This window comes from Bombina bombina, chromosome 7 (genome assembly GCF_027579735.1).
Source record: "Bombina bombina isolate aBomBom1 chromosome 7, aBomBom1.pri, whole genome shotgun sequence".
Taxonomy (NCBI): Eukaryota; Metazoa; Chordata; class Amphibia; order Anura; family Bombinatoridae; genus Bombina; species Bombina bombina.
The window spans coordinates 525,486,273-525,506,253 of NC_069505.1; the positions used below are offsets into that span (position 1 = coordinate 525,486,273).

At 40.4% G+C, this 19,981-nt stretch overlaps 1 protein-coding gene across 3 annotated transcripts in view; it reads left to right on the forward strand.

The window, feature by feature from the left end:
• CCDC9 (coiled-coil domain containing 9) overlaps window positions 1-19,981 on the forward strand; it is a 453,629-nt gene that overhangs the window by 346,275 nt on the left and 87,373 nt on the right. For all 3 annotated transcript variants that reach the window (XM_053721824.1, XM_053721823.1, XM_053721825.1), the window contains exon 15: window positions 4,667-4,749. In XM_053721824.1, the coding sequence (XP_053577799.1) occupies window positions 4,667-4,749 (83 nt within the window). The remainder of the gene's footprint in view (window positions 1-4,666; window positions 4,750-19,981) is intronic.

A 19,981-nucleotide genomic window follows, 5' to 3' on the forward strand; every position in this document is an offset into this window, starting at 1 on the left:
CAAATCTGATAATAGGAATAAATTAGAAACAATTTTTTTAAATTGTATGCTCTGTCTGAATCACAAAAGAAAAAAAAAATCGGTTTTATTTCCAGTCAAATATAAGAATTTGAAGCAGATTCATTAGCACATATTATCATTTTAATATTATTATTCAATTAAAGGGACAGTAAAGTCATAATTAGACATTTATGATTTAGACAGAGCATACAATTTTAAACAACTTTCCAATTTACTTCTATTATTTAATTTGCTTCCTTCTCTTGTTATCCTTTGCTGAAAGGTTTATCTAGGTAAGCTCAGGAGCTGCAAAGAACCTAGGTTCTAGCTGCTGATTGGTGGCTGCATATATATAGACCGATTGTCATTGGCTCACCCATGTGTTCAGTTAGAAACCAGTAGTGCATTGCTGCTCCTTCAACAAATGATACCAAAAGAATGAAGCAAATTTGATAATAGACGTCAATTAGAAAGTTGTTTAAAATTATATGTTCTACCTAAATCATGAAAGAATTTTTTTTGGGTTTCATGTCCTTTTAAAGGGACACTGAACCCAATTTTTTTCTTTTGTGATTCAGATAGAGCATGACATTTTAAACAACTTTCTAATTTACTCCTATTATCATTTTTTCTTCATTCTCTTGCTTTCTTTATTTGAAAAAGAATGCATCTAAGCTATTTTTTTGGTTCAGAACCATGGAAAGCAGTTGTTTATTGGTGGGTGAATTTATCCACCAATCAGCAAGAACAACCCAGGTTGTTCACCAAAAATGGGCCGGCATCTAAACTTACATGCTTGCATTTCAAATAAAGATACCAAGAGAATGAAAAGAATTTGATAATAGGAGTAAATTAGAAAGTTGCTTAAAATGTCATGCTCTATCTGAATCACGAAAGAAAACATTTGGGTTCAGTGTCCCTTTAAGCAAGACATATATATATATTTATATATTCAGCACAAATTGTGTAATGACTTTGTTGCAACATTATTTACAAACCAGTTTATCTTAAGTAACAGAGTTGTGTTTTTAAAACATATTTAGCACCCGGGCTATTGCGCAAAACCTGCTGTCAGCCAAGTGTATAACCAACAATTATGTACTTTTAACAAAAGTTAAAGGGACATGATAAGCAGGGAGGTAAACTCAGGAGCGTGCACGTTTCTGGACCACTATATGGCAGCAGTTTTGCAAGAATACAAACACAAAACGAAAAAGAAGCACAGCTTCGATTCAAGTCATGCTTATTAAACAAAAAAAGTGGCTATACAATTGGAAAGTGGTTTAAAATTGTTGCTCTATCTGAATCATGAAAGTTTAATTTTTGACTTGAGTGTCCCTTTAAGTATGCACCGTGCACCAGCATTTTAAACACAGCACTTGCTCAGAGAGCCTAAGGTGCTTGTACCATCTGGTAATGACTCATTTTGTTAATTGCTGACATGATACAAGCCCCACTGGTGCTCTGAGCAGCTGCTGTATTTAAAATGCTGGTGCACTGAGAATATCTAGCTATGCTTCACATGCACGTGCAGAGAAAACACTAAAACAGTAATAACTTTTACTAGAAGCATTTTTGCCAATACATGTATATTGCAATCAATGATGTTTCTATTCAAAGATGTAGTTCAACTATGTGTATTTCATTTTTGACCGGAAGGTCCCTTTAATACAGAGGGCAATCATTGGGTGAGTGGAATTAAGTTGTTACTGAGTTGGGTGGTAGGCTTCCTTGAACAAATTGCCTTTAGGGGGCATTTAACAGTAGGCAGAATAGGGGAAAGTCTGACAGCGCGAGGGGGGACGTTCCAGAGGGTTGGTGCTGCACGAGTGAAGTCCTGCAGTCTAGCATGGGGAGAGGAGATAATAAAGCAAGGAACAGGTCTTTGTTGGATCCTAGGGGGAGGGGCTGGAGTATATTTGTAGGGCTTTGCAGTTCAGGATGAGAATTTCAAATAAAAATTTTCAGTGAATGGGGAGCCAGTGAAGGGACTCTCAGAGAGGTGCAGCAGATACTGAGCATTGGGATAGGTGGATTAGCCTGGCAGAGGCATTTAGGATGGATTAAAGGGCGGGGGAGTGGGAGAGAGGAGGCCAGTTAGTAGGTTAATGCAGTAGTCAAGATTAGAAATTAAGCCGGGAGTGAATTAGTTGCTTAGTCAGCGCTCAGAAACTGATGACCTGTGGAGATATTGCGTAGGAAGTTGTGGCATAATGAAGTGAGCAATCGGATGTAAGAGTTGAAGGAAAGATTGGAGTCAAGTGTAACTCCGAGGCAGCTGACTCGGGGTGATGGGGAAATAGTGAGGCTGCCGACATTGATAGAACAGTCAGAAAGCAGATTAGAGCTAGAGTGGGGGTGGGGGGGGGGTGGGGTGGATATAAGAAGGCGCTCAGTCTTGGAAATGTTATAGGGACACTAAACCCCCAAATTTTCTTTCATGATTCAGGTAGAGAATACAATTTTAAACAACATTCAAATTTACTTCTATTGTCTAATTTGCTCCATTCTTTAGATATCCTTTGTTGAAGAAATAGCAATGCAATTGGGTGAGCCAATCACACGAGGCATCTCTGTGCAGCCACCAATCAGCATCTACTTAGCCTATCTAGATATGCTTTTCAGCAAAGGATATCTAAAGAATGAAGCAAATTAGATAATAGAAGTCAATTAGAAAGTTTTTTTTAAATTGTATGCTCTTTCTAAAGGAAAAATGTCGCGAGGAAACTGCTGCATTCACAGCATAATAAATCGGCCTCTAGAAATAGATTCAATAGCCCTGGTCTTGTGGTTGTGTTTTAGGTTTTGCAAGAGCACTAAATGGCAGCTACCTACGTATCTCTTCAACAAAGAATATCAAAGGAACAAAGCAAGTTTGATAACAGAAGTCAATTGAATACTTTTTAAAAAATGTAATGCTCTGTCTGAATCACAAACAAACATTTAGGAGTTTCATATCCCTTTAAAGGGACAGTCAGCACCAGATTTTTTGTTGTTTAAAAATATAGATAATCCCTTTATTACCCATTCCCCAGTTTTGCATAACCAACACAGTTATAATAATATACTTTTTACCTCTCTGATTAACTTGTATCTAAGCCTCTTCTAACAGCCCCCTGATCACATGACATTTTATTTATTATCTATCGACTTGCATTTTAGCCAATTAGTGCAGTGTCTGCCACAATCCACGGGTGTGATCACAATGTTATCTATATGGTTTACATGAACTAGCACTCCCCTGTAGTGAAAAGCAAATAAAAAAGCATGTGATAAGAGGCGGCCTTCAAGGGCTTAGAAATTAGCATATGAGCCTTCCTAGGTTTTAGCATTCGACTAAGAATACCAAGAGAACAAAGCAAAATTGGTGATAAAAGTAAATTGGAAAGTTGTTTAAAATTACATGTCCTATTTGAAACATGAAAGTTTGTTTTTTTTAGCTTGACTGCCCTCTTAAGTTTTAAAAAAACGAATCAAAAGTATAGCAGATTACAATTGAATCAATGTGCATAAGATATATTAGTCGCTTGCTAAAACTTCTTAAGGGGAAATGAAACCCACATTTTTTCTTTCATGATTCAGGTAGAGCATGCACTTTTAAGCAACTTTCTAATTTACTCCAATTATCAATTTTTCTCCGTTCTCTTGCTATCTTTATTAGGAAAAGCAGGAATCTAAGCTTAGGAGCTGCCCATTTTTTTGGTTCAGCACCCTGGGTAGCGCTTGCTGATTGGTGGCAGCTTACATTCCTGCTTTTCAAATAAAGATACAAAGAGAACTAAGAAAAATTGGGTTTAATATCTCTTTAAGCGGCTTGATGCGCATTGTGTAGCATTCTCATTATGAGCATTGCACCCTGTGTGCGCACACGACAAGACGGTCATAAGCTGTTTTCGGTGACCGCCCCCAATGCAGGCTGGGAATTGTTGCAGCCTAGTGGGAACATGGTGGTTTAAGTTTGACCTTTGAAAAACAATTGCATCAATCAAGGTGTTAATCTGTTCTGATAACATCCAGACTTTGTTGATATGTTATACAAGACCGCATAAATGTGATATAATTACTAGGTGCTAATTATAGACAAAATAAGTGTTTTTTAATTCTAATTTTTTTATTAGGTTATTCTCATAATACACAATGAGGCCAATTTAACAAAGGTCTTGCGGACCTGATCCAACAGTGCGGATCAGGTCCGCAAGACCTCGCTGAATGCGGAGAGCAATACGCTCTTCGTATTCAGCATTGCACCAGCTTGATAGATAGGCCTCATTGAGTATTCACTCAGTTACACATAACAAATATATTATTTTTGTACATGTAGAAGGCATTTAGGCATTCCAGTGCATAACCAGAGAAAGTTTTCCTGGAGAAGGGTAGAAGGTTTAAGGGTGGGAGAGGGCATGATAGATGGGGGAAAAAAGTACATGAAATGATTACATCATCTCTAATTGAAATAGATTAGGGAGATTGGGGTCTTTGATCCCAAATAAAAATAATCACAAGAATATAGTCACATTTCCCCATAAAACAATAATGTATCTTTTCCAGAGAAATAACATGGTTCATTTCAGAAATCCATTGACCCAAAGTTGGTCTAACTTGTTTCCAAAACCTTGGAATCAATCTCTAAAATAAGTGTTTTTTATTATTATTTATCTTTCTTAAGGAGTACAAGTTGAAGAAAAGTACCAAATTGAGAAGGACAGCTTAGAGAAGGAAACCGTACTGATCCTCACTGACTCTAAAACGGTTTGTTTCCGAAAGGATGACCCCTGAATCTACAAACTGACCTATTAACCTCTCTTTCATTCATTCTTCTTGGCTGCATAACCTTTTTAACGGCATCTTAACCCGCTTGGAATGCTTTCAAAACTGCATGGTCACTCTTTTTTTTTTTTTAATCATCTTCTTCATGATTTTCTCAACCATTTTGTTTTTCCAATCAATTTTTTGTCGGAGAGGAGGCACGTAACAGGGAGAGGGTAGTTTGAATGACGCAAAGGAGCTATTATTAAAGGGACATTAAACACTTTGAGATAGTAATATAAAATGATGAATCGTTTATATAAAAAAACCTCTACAATATTCTTTCATTATTTATTTTTCCCCCTTTTCCTGTAATTTCATTTTGAGATTGTGAGCTTTTTAGCTCCTGTTACAAATTGAAGTGTAGAACACTGTTATATTCCCCACAGCCATTGGCTGCACACTCTACTGACCTATTTATAACTGTCCCTAATTGGCCACAGCAGAGAAGGTAACTTAAGTTACAACATGGCAGCTCCCATTGTTTTATAGACACTGAAACTTTACACTTATTTTGTCAATATTTAAACAGCTAATGAAACTTTAAAAATACATCTACATGTTGTTCTCAGACTAATCTTTTATTTTAATGCATCATTCTATCTAGCATTTATTTAGTGTTTAATGTCCCTTTAAAGGGACATTCGAGTAATAATTAAAATGCACATAGATGAATTACGTCTTTGAATAGAAACATATTAGCAATATACATGTATTGGTAAAATTGCTTCTAGTAAAAGTTATCACTGTTTTATTCAACATTTTTCTCTGCACGTGCATGTGAAGCATAGCTAGATATTCCCTGTGCACCAGCATTTTAAATACTGCAGCTGCTCAGAGTGCCAGTGGGGCTTGTATCATGTCAGCAATTAACAAATTGAGTCATTACCAGATGGTACAAGCACCTTAGGCTTTCTGTGCAAGTGCTGTGTTTAAAATGCTGGTGCACGGTGCATACTTAAATACACTGTTGAAACAGATAGCTTATATTAGAAGCATTTTTGCTAATACGTGTATATTACAAAAATGCTTCTATTCAAAACTGAAATGCATCCGTGTGGATTCCAATTTTGGCTGCAATGTCCCTTTAAATAATGAAAGTACAAGAGTTGACCGAGATGATCTCAGCATTTTTATTTTGCCGCAGGGTTCACCTGTGTTGAGATGGGACTAACAAATGCTAATAAAAGTGTTGTAAATCTTTTTATTGTATATAAAACAGTTTTGGTATGTTGTATAAACCATTAGACATGTATGTTGCTACATTGTATATAATATTATTAGAGATTATAGAAGCAAGTAAGAAGTTAAAGGGACAGTGTACTGTAACTATTTTTCTCTCCTTTAACATGTTTCCAATTATTTATTTTACATGCTAGAATGTATGAAAATGTTTCCAAATAGTCAATTTACCTTTATTTTGCCATTTGAAATAGCTGATTTTGTCTGTTGTTTTCCCACTGGTTATAGAAAAACTATATCAACAAGATGATTTACATAAAATCCCACTCCCAGTGGTGGTGTGACAAATAGGTACTAAAATGTTCTTTTTCCATTCCATGTGGAATATATTTTGTGCCCCTAGGAGGAGGTCAAGAGCCCTCACAAGTGCTTTATCCCTCCCACCTCCTTTCCCCTCTCAGTTAGTTTTTGGCCTCTGAGGAGAGAGGTTGAGAGAGGTGCACTGCAAACAAAATTGTATTATTTTCTATCTAATCATTTATTTGGAGCTCAGACCTGACTTGAGACCCATTACCCATCTTCCATCTTCACTCAGGGAAGACTTCAACATAATGTATCCAATATTCCGAATGAAACAGGGGTAAAGGAATACCTCAATTATGGCATGTCAGTTCTCTCACAAGTAAATCTCTCAGGAGTCACTGGAACCTGGTCTCTGAGCCTCCACCTGAGGGGTGCTGGTATATCCGACATTATGCTCTGCAGTATATTTACTTGCACTGGATGGGCTCTCTACTGGATCAGCATTCTGTGAGGGAGAAAGGCCTCAGCAAGCTGGTAAGATACAGTGGTGAGGTGCTGCAGGCAAGTGACTCAGACACTACACACATCCCAGGAACAATCCCTAGTACTCTCTATGTACTACATAATTGGGGTTTTTCAGCCTTTGACATAGCTTTTTATGTGTTTAACACCAAAAATTATGGAATTCAGAGTTAAAATCCCTCTTTTTTTCATTGCCTTATTACCCCCTAGCAGCCCTAAGTATGTTTTAAACCTGGGTTCACCATTTTTCCTCACAAAGGTGGCGGACAGCAATCTGCCCGATCGAATACAATCGGGCTGATTGACACCCCCTGCTAGTGGCCGATTGGCAGCGAATCTGCAGGGGGTGGTATTGCACCAGTAGTTAACAAGAACTGCTGGTGCAATGATAAATGCCGACAGCGTATGCTGTCGGCATTTATCGATGTGCGGCGGACATGATCCGCTATATCGGATCATGTCCGCCACGCATATTAATAAATGGATCCCTTTCTCTCTTCCTCACCAGAAGTGGCTGAACAATTACTCTGGGACTATCTCCAGACCTTACAAATGATCTGGGTCCAGTTTTAACCCTTTATCTACCCAGGAGGTGGACAAGTACCCTCATAGGAGCTGCTGAGTTGAGTTCTGAGGTGTTTATTATAGGCTGTTTGTTGTATTTTGTGAAAATATTCTGATTATTTAAAGTTTTGGAATATATATTTATTTCCAATTACCTGCAGTTTTGCTTATTCATTGCAGTCATGTCTGTACCCATTAGAAGGGACCCCTAGACATCGTACTGCAGCCCAAGAACTTTCTGCAGTCCATTATCCCTTTTTTTTTTAAAGTTTTTATTGAGGTTTAGCACATAACATGCCAATGAAGCGGTGATTCAAGAGACATGCAAATTCAGGGAGAGGTAAACAAAATCTCCAGACACAGTCATATCACAATAGAAATACAAACATTGTCTAAGAATGCATGCAAAGAATACAGAAAAACACACAATTAACCTCATGTTTTCTATAGAAGTGTATCCCCATAAAATATGTTAAAATAAGAGATAAAGTGTTCACCCCCAAAGGTATATAGGGCCTCACTTGGACCCCATGGAATAGCATTATAGCCTGATGGGGGACTTTTTGGGGGGGGAGAAAAACAAATAATAAAATGGGCCGCTCTTGGGCCCGAGATATGATCTAGAATTACAATCAACCAACATTAGATATAATAGGTTACGAAAGCTGGTATTAGTTGCTATTGAGCCACTTATCTGCACAACATCTTGGAGTATATTCTCATTAACTATCAACAGGTTACAGATAAAAAAACAAACACAAAACAAAAAAACAAAAGAACTCTAGAGTCTGAGGGCCAGGAAGCCTCTATTTATGATATGAGACAGTTAAAATGTGTATTATTTAAAGAGACTGTTGCATTATTTCAGAGTTTCAAAGCCTGTGCAATGTATCCTGTAAAAATTGATAGAGATGTGTGTCAAGAGGGGTGTCACTATATAATGAACCAAATAGGCCAGTCCATAATAGCTGAGGTTGCTAGCTGCCTGGTATGCTGATTCAGGTCCCTGCTTGTATGTTTAATAGCTCCTGTATAGTGACTATTCAGGCATCCTAAAAATATCTAATACCAGAGTGGAAAGAGCCTGAAAAGTTAACAGCTATAGCTAAGTAATAAAGCGAATCCTGGCTGCAAATATAGTCGTATACAGCTATTAAAAAGTTATTAATGTGGTGACGAAGCTTGTGGGCTCTTAACGATGATAATAAGGCTTATGTTAAAAGCATAATTGCATGTAGCTAATATTCTATTTTTATTCTAAATGACAAGGGCCTCATCATAACCCTCTCGTGTGACTTATGTGCAACAAGTTTTCAAGGAGGAATAAAATAAGCGCTAGGGTACAAAACATTCATGCATTTACATGCATTAAACAGGACATAGCAGCAGGCTTTCCCTTAGCATCCAAAAAGTTCTCACAGCTTAAAACATTATGAACCATAGTCCACTTATGAGACCTAGTCCCAGGCAGGTCTAATGTGCAGAAACAAAGTGAGAGTTGCGACATAGCTATGTGATCATTTAATCACCTCAGTTCATATGGGATTATTTCCCTGCGCCAGACCAGAAGATCGGAGCATCCCGTGTACTCTTAAGTGGGTGCCTCCGGCGAGGTGATCACTACAGCACTAGGTAGGGCTATCAAAGTCAACATGTATTTAGGTCACCCAGGGCAAAAGGCTAGTGTGAAGCGGGTCTTACTTTTACCTAAAAAGTTCCGGGCTACAGCTAAACATAATATCAAGTCTTTTGTGTGCGGCTGTATCCTGTGTAATCATGTTAGCCCCTAATGAGCTCTTTCTGATCCCCAGTGCGTACTCTGCGTGATGGCAGACTTGAGAAAGTTTGGGGACTTGTCCGGGAACCCCCAGGGTAAAAAGTTCGGCAAAAGCTCAGTGTGTCCACAGAATCTAAGGGCTGACAGAACATTCCCCAAGCGGTGTCCCAGTCTGATACTTGATCTCTAGTACTCACTCTTTTCACCGGGAGACAGCTATAGGCAGCCGAGAACTCCACCTCTGCAACCCAGGTCTCTCCAGGGGCACTCTTCATACGGTATGCGGGTTTCATCTCGGGAGGTGACAGTTTCCCCCCTGACACTCTCCTCTCGCTGAGATCGTTAAGGTGGAGTGAAAGGTGAGTTGATTCAGGCAGTTTCTGCAGCACTGGCTGCTCTTGTAATTTCCGGTGCGATCCACTGTTGCCCGGGAACCTGTAGATGCCTCACGCTAGGGACCTGGTCACAACTGGATGTTCATCTGTAGCTGGAGGGTTCTGAACGGATAGATTCAGGTGCATAGCTGTCACAGTCGGAGCTCGAGTTTGAGGTGCAGTGCCCGGTAAGTTTGTAATAGGCTCTTGAAGACTTGCAGCTTTGTCGGTTCTCTCTGTAAGATCTCTTGATTTCGTATGGCTGCGTCCAACCTGTCCAATCAGCTCATGCAGGCCACCACACTCGGCTTCCCAGGTCTGTTTTATCCTCAGATGGTGGTCTTGCAGCAGCCTTATCACGGCTGCGAGTATCATGTCCGCGCCAAACGCCATCTTTAGTTGTTATGTGCTCGTGAGGAAGGCTCTAAAATCTCCTTCTATCTATCCTGTACAGTAGCAGTTGTACCGAAAAAAACATAATTTATGCTTACCTGATAAATGTATTTCTCTTGTGGTGTATCCAGTCCACGGATCATCTATTACTTGTGGGATATTCTCATTCCCAACAGGAAGTTGCAAGAGGACACCCACAGCAGAGCTGTTATATAGCAACTCCCCTAAATGCCATAACCAGTCATTCGACCGAAAACAAGCAGAGAAAGGAGAAACCATAGGGTGCAGTGGTGACTGTAGTTTAAATTAAAAAAAATACCTGCCTTAAAATGACAGGGCGGGCCATGGACTGGATACACGACAAGAGAAATAAATTTATCAGGTAAGCATAAATTATGTTTTCTCTTGTAAGGTGTATCCAGGCCACGGATTATCCATTACTTGTGGGATACCAATACCAAAGCTAAAGTACACGGATGAAGGGAGGGACAAGGCAGGTACTTAAATGGAAGGTACCACTGCCTGTAAAACCTTTCTCCCAAAAATAGCCCCCGAAGAAGCAAAAGTATCAAATTTGTAGAATTTTGAAAAAGTATGAAGCGAAGACCAAGTCGCCGCCTTGCAAATCTGTTCAACAGAAGCCTAATTTTTAAAGGTCCATGTGGAAGCCACAGCTCTAGTAGAATGAGCTGTAATCCTTTCAGGAGGCTGCTGGCCAGCAGTCTCATAAGCTAAGCGTATTATGCTTCTTAGCCAAAAAGAAAGAGAGGTTGCCGAAGCCTTTTGACCTCTCCTCTGTCCAGAGTAAACAACAAACAAAGCAGATGTTTGACGAAAATCTTTAGTAGCTTGTAAGTAAAACTTTAAAGCACGAACCACGTCCAGATTGTGTAATAGACGTTCCTTCTTTGAAGAAGGATTAGGACACAAAGACGGAACAACAATCTCTTGATTGATATTCTTATTAGATACTACCTTAGGTAAAAACCCAGGTTTGGTACGCAGAACTACCTTATCCACATGGAAGATCAGATAAGGAGAATCACATTGTAAAGCAGATAACTCGGAGACTCTACTAGCCGAGGAAATAGCTACCAAAAAAAGAACTTTCTAAGATAAAAGTTTGATATCTATGGAATGAAGAGGTTCAAACGGAACTCCTTGAAGAACCTTAAGAACCAGATTTAGGCTCCATGGTGGAGCAACAGGTTTAAACACAGGCTTGATTCTAACTAAAGCCTGACAAAATGCCTGAACGTCTGGAACATCTGCCAGACGCTTGTGCAAAAGAATAGACAGGGCAGAAATCTGTCCCTTTAAGAACTAGCTGATAAACCTTTTTCCAAACCATATTGGAGAAAAGATAATATCCTGGGAATCCTGACCTTACTCCATGTGTAACCCTTGGATTCACACCAATAAAGATATTTACGCCATATCTTATGGTAGATTTTCCTGGTGACAGGCTTTCGTGCCTGTATTAAGGTATCAATGACTGACTCGGAGAAGCCACGCTTTGATAAAATCAAGCGTTCAATCTCCAGGCAGTCAGTCTCAGAGAAAGTAAATTTGGATGGTTGAAAGGACCCTGAAGTAGAAGGTCCTGTCTCAGAGGCAGAGTCCAAGGTGGAAAGGATGACATGTCCACCAGATCTGCATACCAAGTCCTGTGTGGCCACGCAGGCGCTATCAATATCACCGATGCTCTCTCCTGCTTGATCTTGGCAATCAGACGAGGGAGCAGAGGAAACGGTGGAAACACATAAGCCAGGTTGAAAGACCAAGGCGCTGCTAGAGCATCTATCAGCGTCGCCTTGGGATCCCTGGACCTGGATCCGTAACAAGGAAGCTTGGCGTTCTGGCGAGATGCCATGAGATCCAGCTCTGGTTTGCCCCAACGAAGAATCAATTGTGCAAACACCTCCGGATGGAGTTCCCACTCCCCCGGATGAAAAGTCTGACGACTTAGAAAATCCGCCTCCCAGTTCTCTACACCTGGGATATGGATAGCTGATAGGTGGCAAGAGTGAGTCTCTGCCCAGCGAATTATCTTTGAGACTTCTAACATCGCTAGGGAACTCCTTGTTCCCCCTTGATGGTTGATGTGATGTTGTCCGACTGAAATCTGATGAACCTCAGAGTTGCTAACTGAGGCCAAGCCTGAAGACCATTGAATATCACTCTTAGTTCCAGAATATTTATTGGAAGGAGTGTCTCCTCCTGAGTCCACGATCCCTGAGCCTTCAGGGAGTTCCAGACTGCACCCCAACCTAGAAGGCTGGCATCTGTCGTTACAATTGTCCAATCTGGCCTGCGAAAGGTCATACCTTTGGACAGATGGACCCGAGATAGCCACCAGAGAAGAGAGTCCCTGGTCTCTTGATCCAGATTTAGTAGAGGGGGACAAATCTGTGTAATCCCCATTCCACTGACTGAGCATGCAAAGTTGCAGCGGTCTGAGATGTAGGCATGCAAACGGCACTATGTCCATTGCTGCTACCATTAAGCCGATTACTTCCATGCACTGAGCCACCGAAGGGCGAGGAATGGAATAAAGAACACGGCAGGAATTTAGAAGTTTTGATAACCTGGACTCCGTCAGGTAAATTTTCATTTCTTCAGAATCTGTCAGAGTCCCTAGGAAGGAAACTCTTGTGAGGGGTGATAGAGAACTCTTTTCCTCGTTCACTTTCCACCCATGCGACCTCAGAAATGCCAACACTATGTCCGTATGAGACTTGGCAATTTGGAAGTTTGACACCTGAATCAGGATGTCGTCTAAATAAGGGGCCACTGCTATGCCCCGCGGCCTTAGAACTGCCAGAAGCGACCCCAGAACCTTCGTAAAAATTCTTGGGGCTGTAGCTAACCCAAAGGGAAGAAAACTGGTAATGCCTGTCTAGAAAGGCAAACCTGAGAAACCGATGATGATCTTTGTGAATCGGAATGTGAAGATAAGCATCCTTTAAATCCACTGTAGTCATATATTGACCTTCCTGGATCATAGGTAGGATGGTACGAATAGTCTCCATCTTGAATGATGGAACTCTGAGAAATTTGTTTAAGATCTTTAGATCCAAAATTGGTCTGAAGGTTCCCTCTTTTTTGGGAACCACAAACAGATTTGAGTAAAATCCCTGTTCCTCCTTTGGAACTGGATGGATCACTCCCATAACTAGGAGGTCTTGTACACAGTGTAAGAATGCCTCTCTCTTTATCTGGTTTGCAGATAATTGTGAAAGGTGAAATCTCCCTTTTTGGGGGGGAAGCTTTGAAGTCCAGAAGATATCCCTGGGATATAATTTCCAATGCCCAGGGATCCTGAACATCTCTTGCCCACGCCTGGGCGAAGAGCGAAAGTCTGCCCCCTACTAGATCCGTTACCGGATAGGGGGCCGTTCCTTCATGCTGTCTTTAGAGGCAGCAGCAGGCTTTTTGGCCTGCTTACCTTTGTTCCAGGTCTGGTTAGGTCTCCAGACCGACTTGGACTGAGCAAAAGTTCCCTCTTGTTTTGTATTAGAGGAAGTTGATGCCGCACTTGCCTTGAAGTTTCGAAAGGCACGAAAATTAGACTGTTTGGCCCTTGATTTGGATCTATCCTCAGGAAGGGCATGACCTTTTCCTCCAGTGATATCAGCAATAATCTCCTTCAAACCAGGCCCGAATAGGGTCTGCCCCTTGAAGGGAATGTTAAGCAGCTTAGACTTTGAAGTAACGTCAGCTGACCATGATTTAAGCCATAGCGCTCTGCGCGCCTGTATAGCAAATCCATAATTCTTAGCCGTTAGTTTAGTCAAATGAACAATGGCATCAGAAACAAAAGAATAGGCTAGCTTAAGTGCTCTAAGCTTGTCAAGTATGTCATCCAATGGAGTCGCTACCTGTAAGGCCTCTTCCAGAGACTCAAACCAAAACGCAGCAGCAGCAGTGACAGGAGCAATGCATGCAAGGGGCTGTAGGATAAAACCTTGTTGAATAAACATTTTCTTAAGGTAACCTTTGCTAGAGTAGAAACTGCTCCCTCCACCTTAGGGACTGTCTGCCATAAATCTTATGTGGTGGCGTCTATTGGAAACATTTTTATAAAAATAGGAGGGGGAGAGAACGACACACCTGGTCTATCCCATTCCTTTGTAACAATTTCTGTAAACCTTTTAGGCATTGGAAAAACATCAGTACACACCGGCACTGCATAGTATTTATCCAGTCTACACAATTTCTCTGGCACTGCAATTGTATCACAGTCATTCAGAGCAGCTAAAACCTCCCTGAGCAACACGCGGAGGTGTTCAAGCTTAAATTTAAATGTAGACATATCAGAATCAGGTTGCATCATCTTCCCTGAATCAGAAACATTACACAGAAAGAAGCTCTCCTTCTTCAGCTTCTGCATATTGTGAGGCAGTATCAGACATAGCTCTTAAAGCGTCAGTATGCTCTGTATTTCTTCTAACTCCAGAGCTATCTCGCTTTCCTCTAAATTCAGGTAGTCTGGCTAATACCGCTGACAGTGTATTATCCATGACTGCCGCCATGTCTTGTAAAGTAAACGCTATGGGCGCCCTAGATGTACTTGGCGCCATTTGAGCGTGAGTCCCTTGAGCGGGAGTCAAAGGATCTGACACGCGGGGAGAGTTAGTCGGCATAACTTCCCCCTCGTCAGATTCCTCTGGTGATAAAATTTTTTAAAGACATAATATGATCTTTATTGCTTAAAGTGAAATCAGTACATTTGGTACACATTCTCAGAGGGGGTTCGACCATGGCTTTTAAACATAATGAACAAGGAGTTTTCTCTATGTCAGACATGTTTACACAGACTAGCAATGAGACCAGCAAGCTTGGAAAACACTTTAAATCAAGTTAACAAGCAAATATAAAAACGGTACTGTGGCTTTAAAAGAAACAAATTTTGTCAGAATTTAAAAAACAGTGAAAAAAAGGCAGTAAATCAAACAAAATTTTTACAGTGTGTATAATAAGCTAACAGAGCATTGCACCCACTTGCAAATGGATGATTAACCCCTTAGTTCAAAAAACGGATAAGAAAAAACGATATATACGTTTTTTTAACAGTCACAACAAACTGCCACAGCTCTGCTGTGGCCCTACCTTCCCCAATAAACGACTATGGAAAGCCTATGAGCCCTTTAGAGATGTCCTATAGCATTCAGGGGACTCCTGAGGTAAGCTGGATGTCTCAGTCTGTAATTTTAACTGCGTAATAAAGCAGTTATTACAGTTATTACAACAGCGGAAAGCCTCTGGAAACTGTTTCTAGGCAAATTGGAAAAAACTAGGCCCCAATAAAGTTTTATCACCAAAGCATATATAAAAACGCTTAAACATACCAGCAAACGTTTTATATTGCAAATATATAAGAGTATTACCTCTGAAAGTAAGCATGATACCAGTCGCTATTAAATCACTGTATCCAGGCTTACCCTACATAAATCCGGTATCAGCAGCATTTTCTAGTATTCACATCTCTAGAAAAAATTATAACTGCACATACCTCAAAGCAGGATAACCTGCACGCCATTCTCCCGCTGAAGTTACCTCTCTCCTCAGTCATATGTGAGAATAGCAATGGATCTTAGTTACAATCTGCTAAGATCATAGAAAACACAGGCAGGAACTTCCTGCTGGAGGCGGAGCACACAGGTAGCACAGGTGTTAGCTCCCGCTCCAAGCCGTCTCGCTTGGAGAGAATCATCTACCAGCGGTTTGCATATTTTCCTTGGCCGCGGAAGGCGTACACCCTGCTCGGATTCTGGATCTTGTGATCCCGCAACGGAAGTCCCTGAAAGCAGCCTGAGGGGGTGCTTGTTGGCTGAAGCACACTGTTTAAAGAGAACAGATACCGGGACAGACAACACTTGGGTACTATCCACAGCTTGAGAAACAACTATGGCGGTCTGTATTACCTACAAGTTGAATCAGGTATATTGGATGTAATCCGTACAGACAAGTTCGCCTTTACCACTAACTGAAAGGAGCGGAGGTCGGATATACAGGGCCTGGTCCCTGGTGAACTCTAGAAATAGACTCAGTCTGGAGATACTTACCCTTGGTGGGGAGCTCGTTTGTCCGCTCTTGGTGCCTGCTTGCTGTTCCCAATGCTTCCGGTCGATTCCAGGTGGACGAGTACAGAGGGGTGTGCAGCACCTCTTGACGTTGGATCTGCCTGCTAGTTACAGGGGAGAACCTGGAAGGGCAAAACGTGCCAGCTCACCTACCCACACATATCGCGGCCTCTTGTGCAGTAACGCTGGAGCGTGAAGTCCGGTAGAGGCCGCGCGGACTGATATATCAACAGTGAGGTCTGAGGTTTGTTCTTTGGGGGCTGGTTTGCAACACATTTCTGGAGCATAGTGAGAACCGGTCCCAGAGTACCCCACACTGCTCCCTGGTGTAGCGGTGTGTCCCCCAGTGGTGGGATTGGAGTCCATCGATTGAGGGTCCGGTTGAGCACTATCTCCCCACCTCTAACACAGCCAGGTATGTGAAAATCGCTGGTGTCTGGCCTTTTACACACGCAGGCAAACATATTGGGAGACAGTCGATACAAGTGTAAAGCTGTGTCAGAAAGAGTCCATATAAAAGTGGAGTGGATAGACTTTAACATGCACTAACCTGGTGAGCTGTATAAGCATGATTATATCACCCAAGAGTATATCAGAAAAATGCACTGGGTCATAGGTCAGACTACATGTTAAGACTTTGACGGTATTCAGAACTTCTGTCATTTATCTTGCCAGGGATACATTGTGTCTGGACTGGGTCACTGGACAATATAATATCTCTGACCTTACATAAGTGTAACTGTGCTGAGAAAATACGAGATACACAATGGAGCAGTGGAAATCCACATGGACTTTTGTGTTATATTAGAACAAAAGGTGCCTTAAAAGGAAACATCTATCTTTGTTAAAATTGTGACTAATGTATTACTTGTTTTAGTAGGTTATACGCTAGCTTAGACACATTACAGAATATCCTTCTAGTTTATTCAATTAGGATATTAAGTTCCACTATTTAGCTACATAATAGTATCGATAGCAAAGATAATATAAGGTAACATATTGTTTACATTAGACAGAATTGCTGTGGTCAGAAGGAGGGCTTTTGAAGGCAGATAACACTATCTCTATACAAGATAAAACTTTCTTTATTTACATCTGGGGCTTAGACAGCAGGCTTCAGCCTTACTGAAATGTGAAAAATTGATAATAATATCTTTGCAGGTCGCCGTTAAGTTTTATACAATTTAATTGTGAACTGTGTCATATTCCAGAATACCTTATTTGTTTAGTTAAATCCGATACATCAAAATACTTGAATTATAATATAATTACTGTTCCAAAGACTATATAAGGTAATTTAAGTATAAATTGTTTGTTTCAAATTGAGGCCCCTGAAAATAGATAGCACAATATCACTATAGAGAGGATTTGCATACTCATTATTATAGACAAATTCACAACTTCCATAAATCACGATTGGATATGCGCTTTAGGATATTTCGGTTAATTGTAAAGCTATACATATATTAAACGCTTGCACAGAATTTAGAGGTTCCTGCTAAGACAGGGATATATACTATCACAGAGTAATAAGGTAGTATACGTGGAGTTTTAGAAACACACTTATTATTTATTCATTTTTGGTTATAGGTTAGTGGGTATATAGATACAGGGGTTTGTTAAAGTATATAAGATAAATTCATCCTATACAGGGTGGGCAACCATATTAATTGAAAAACTATATAAGGTCATTGGTTAAGGGCACAAATAGTCACAGGTTAGGTATAGCCTTTGGTCAGAACCTCTTTTTTTTTTTTTTTTCTCTTGATTCCTTTTTTACATTTTTTTAGCAATTCCAGTCAGTAGTATATGGATAGATTTATGCACCAAAAGGGATCCCCCTCTACTATGCCGCCCAAATCTAAGGACAAGAGAGGGGGCGGCAGGACACTGGACTCCTGCATTGATTCCCCCGCAGATAAAACCTCGCCATCCATAACGGGTGATAATATGGCAGAGTTTGCAATTGAGGTGGCAAAAATTTTAACTCCCCAATTTGAGTCCGTTAAATCAGAAATTAAAACCGAAATTTCAAATCTTACTGCAGAAGTCAGACAATTTTCTACAAGACTCGAAGAAGCCGAAAATAGGATTTCGGATTTAGAAGATAGATTTAACATACAGGAGCCCATTACAGATTCCCATAGAAAAATTATTGCATCTTTGCAAGCTAAGATTGAAGATCTTGAGGACCCCTCAAGACGAAATAATTTGAAAGTGATAGGCCTCCCAGAAACATCAGAGTTTCAAGACCTGATGGCCTTTGTCTCTATAACGCTACCCCAGGCTTTGCAGATTCCAGCTCCTGCCGTCCCCTTTCAGATAGAGAGGGCTCACAGGATAGGGCCGCGTAGAGAATCTAAGGATGGTAATAGACCCAGACCTGTGATATTTAAATTCCTCAATTTTCAGGATAAGATGTTATACTTAAAATACTATCGAAAATGTAATCCTTTGGTATTCGGCTCTCATAGACTGCTAGTCTTTCAGGATTTCTCAGCAGAAACCCTGGCTAAGAGAAGAGACATGTCTTTTTTTTTCGGCAGACTACAAAAGGGGAATTATGATATTAAACTGATTTATCCTGCGAGGCTGGTAGTTTTGAGAGACGGTAAATACCTTACATTAAATAATGTTGAGGAAGCTGCGACTTTTTGCAGAGAGGAAGGGGTCCCATAAAATATTAAGTAAGAAATATTGCATTATTTTTACTGAGTTTGTGGGATTGCTATGCCGATAAATTATTATAGGATATTGTACTTTTTTTTTTTCCCCTCCTTTTCCTCTCTTCTTCTTCTTTCTTTCTTCTTCCTCTCTTTCCTCTGCCACTGCCCTGTCGCTCAGGCACGCACGTCGTCCATCTCTACACTTAAAATTTGATGGGAAGTAAATTAAATTTATTATCTTGGAATGTGGGAGGCATAACCTCCCCAATAAAACGTAAATCTATAATTAAACACTTGGGAAGATTTAAGCCCGATATTGTCTTGCTCCAAGAACTACATCTTAAACCTCAAGAGTTCCCCAAACTTAAATCTAAATGGGTAGGGGAGGTCATTGCAGCTCCATCCTCCTCTAGAAAAAAGGGGGTGGCCATACTATTGAACAAAAATTTAGAGTATCATTTGGACAATGTGGAAATAGATCCTGATGGGAGATTCTTAATATTGGAAATTGAGGTTAATAAGATACACTATGTAATATGTAATATCTATGGTCCGAATCAAATAGATCATCATTTTTGGTCGGGATTAACACTTAAACTACATAAATTTATAGGACGTAATCTAATTATTGCAGGGGACCGCAATTTATTCGCGGATACCACGTTAGATAATCTGAAAAAAAGGTCACTGAAGGCGAGAGGTAGGAAGGTTCGTATCTTCCATAAGTTGTGTGCACAATTAGGATTAGTTGATATTTGGCGTTCACAGAACCCAGATAGTCGCACATTTACATGTATGTCACATGCCCAGCAGATGTTGTCTAGGATTGACTACTTTCTTGTTTCGGACTCTCTCCTAAGTTGGAACTGGACTTCGCGAATTGAAGATATCGCAATCTCGGACCACGCTGTCATTTCATTGTCATGCAATATGGTAGTAAGAAATATAGGCGGTAATCGTTTTCTTTTTCCCAAATTTTTAATTAATAATAAAAGTTTTCAAAATTGGCTACGTTTGAGGTGGGCAGATTATTCTAGAAATAACAGAAACTACTTAGATAAGATCGAGGTATTCTGGGAAGCATCCAAGGCGGTCTTGCGTGGGGAGATAAAATCTTACATTTTCTCCCTGAAAAAGAAGTATACTCAGGTTAGTATGCAACTGACCAATCAAGTCAAGAACGCATACAGAGCATATATTAATAACCCCACCAAACACCGTTGGGAGATATATGTAAACTCTAAAATAGTGCGTGATATTCATATAAAACAAAATAGTGTTCAGGAAGACATTAGATCGAAAGCCATA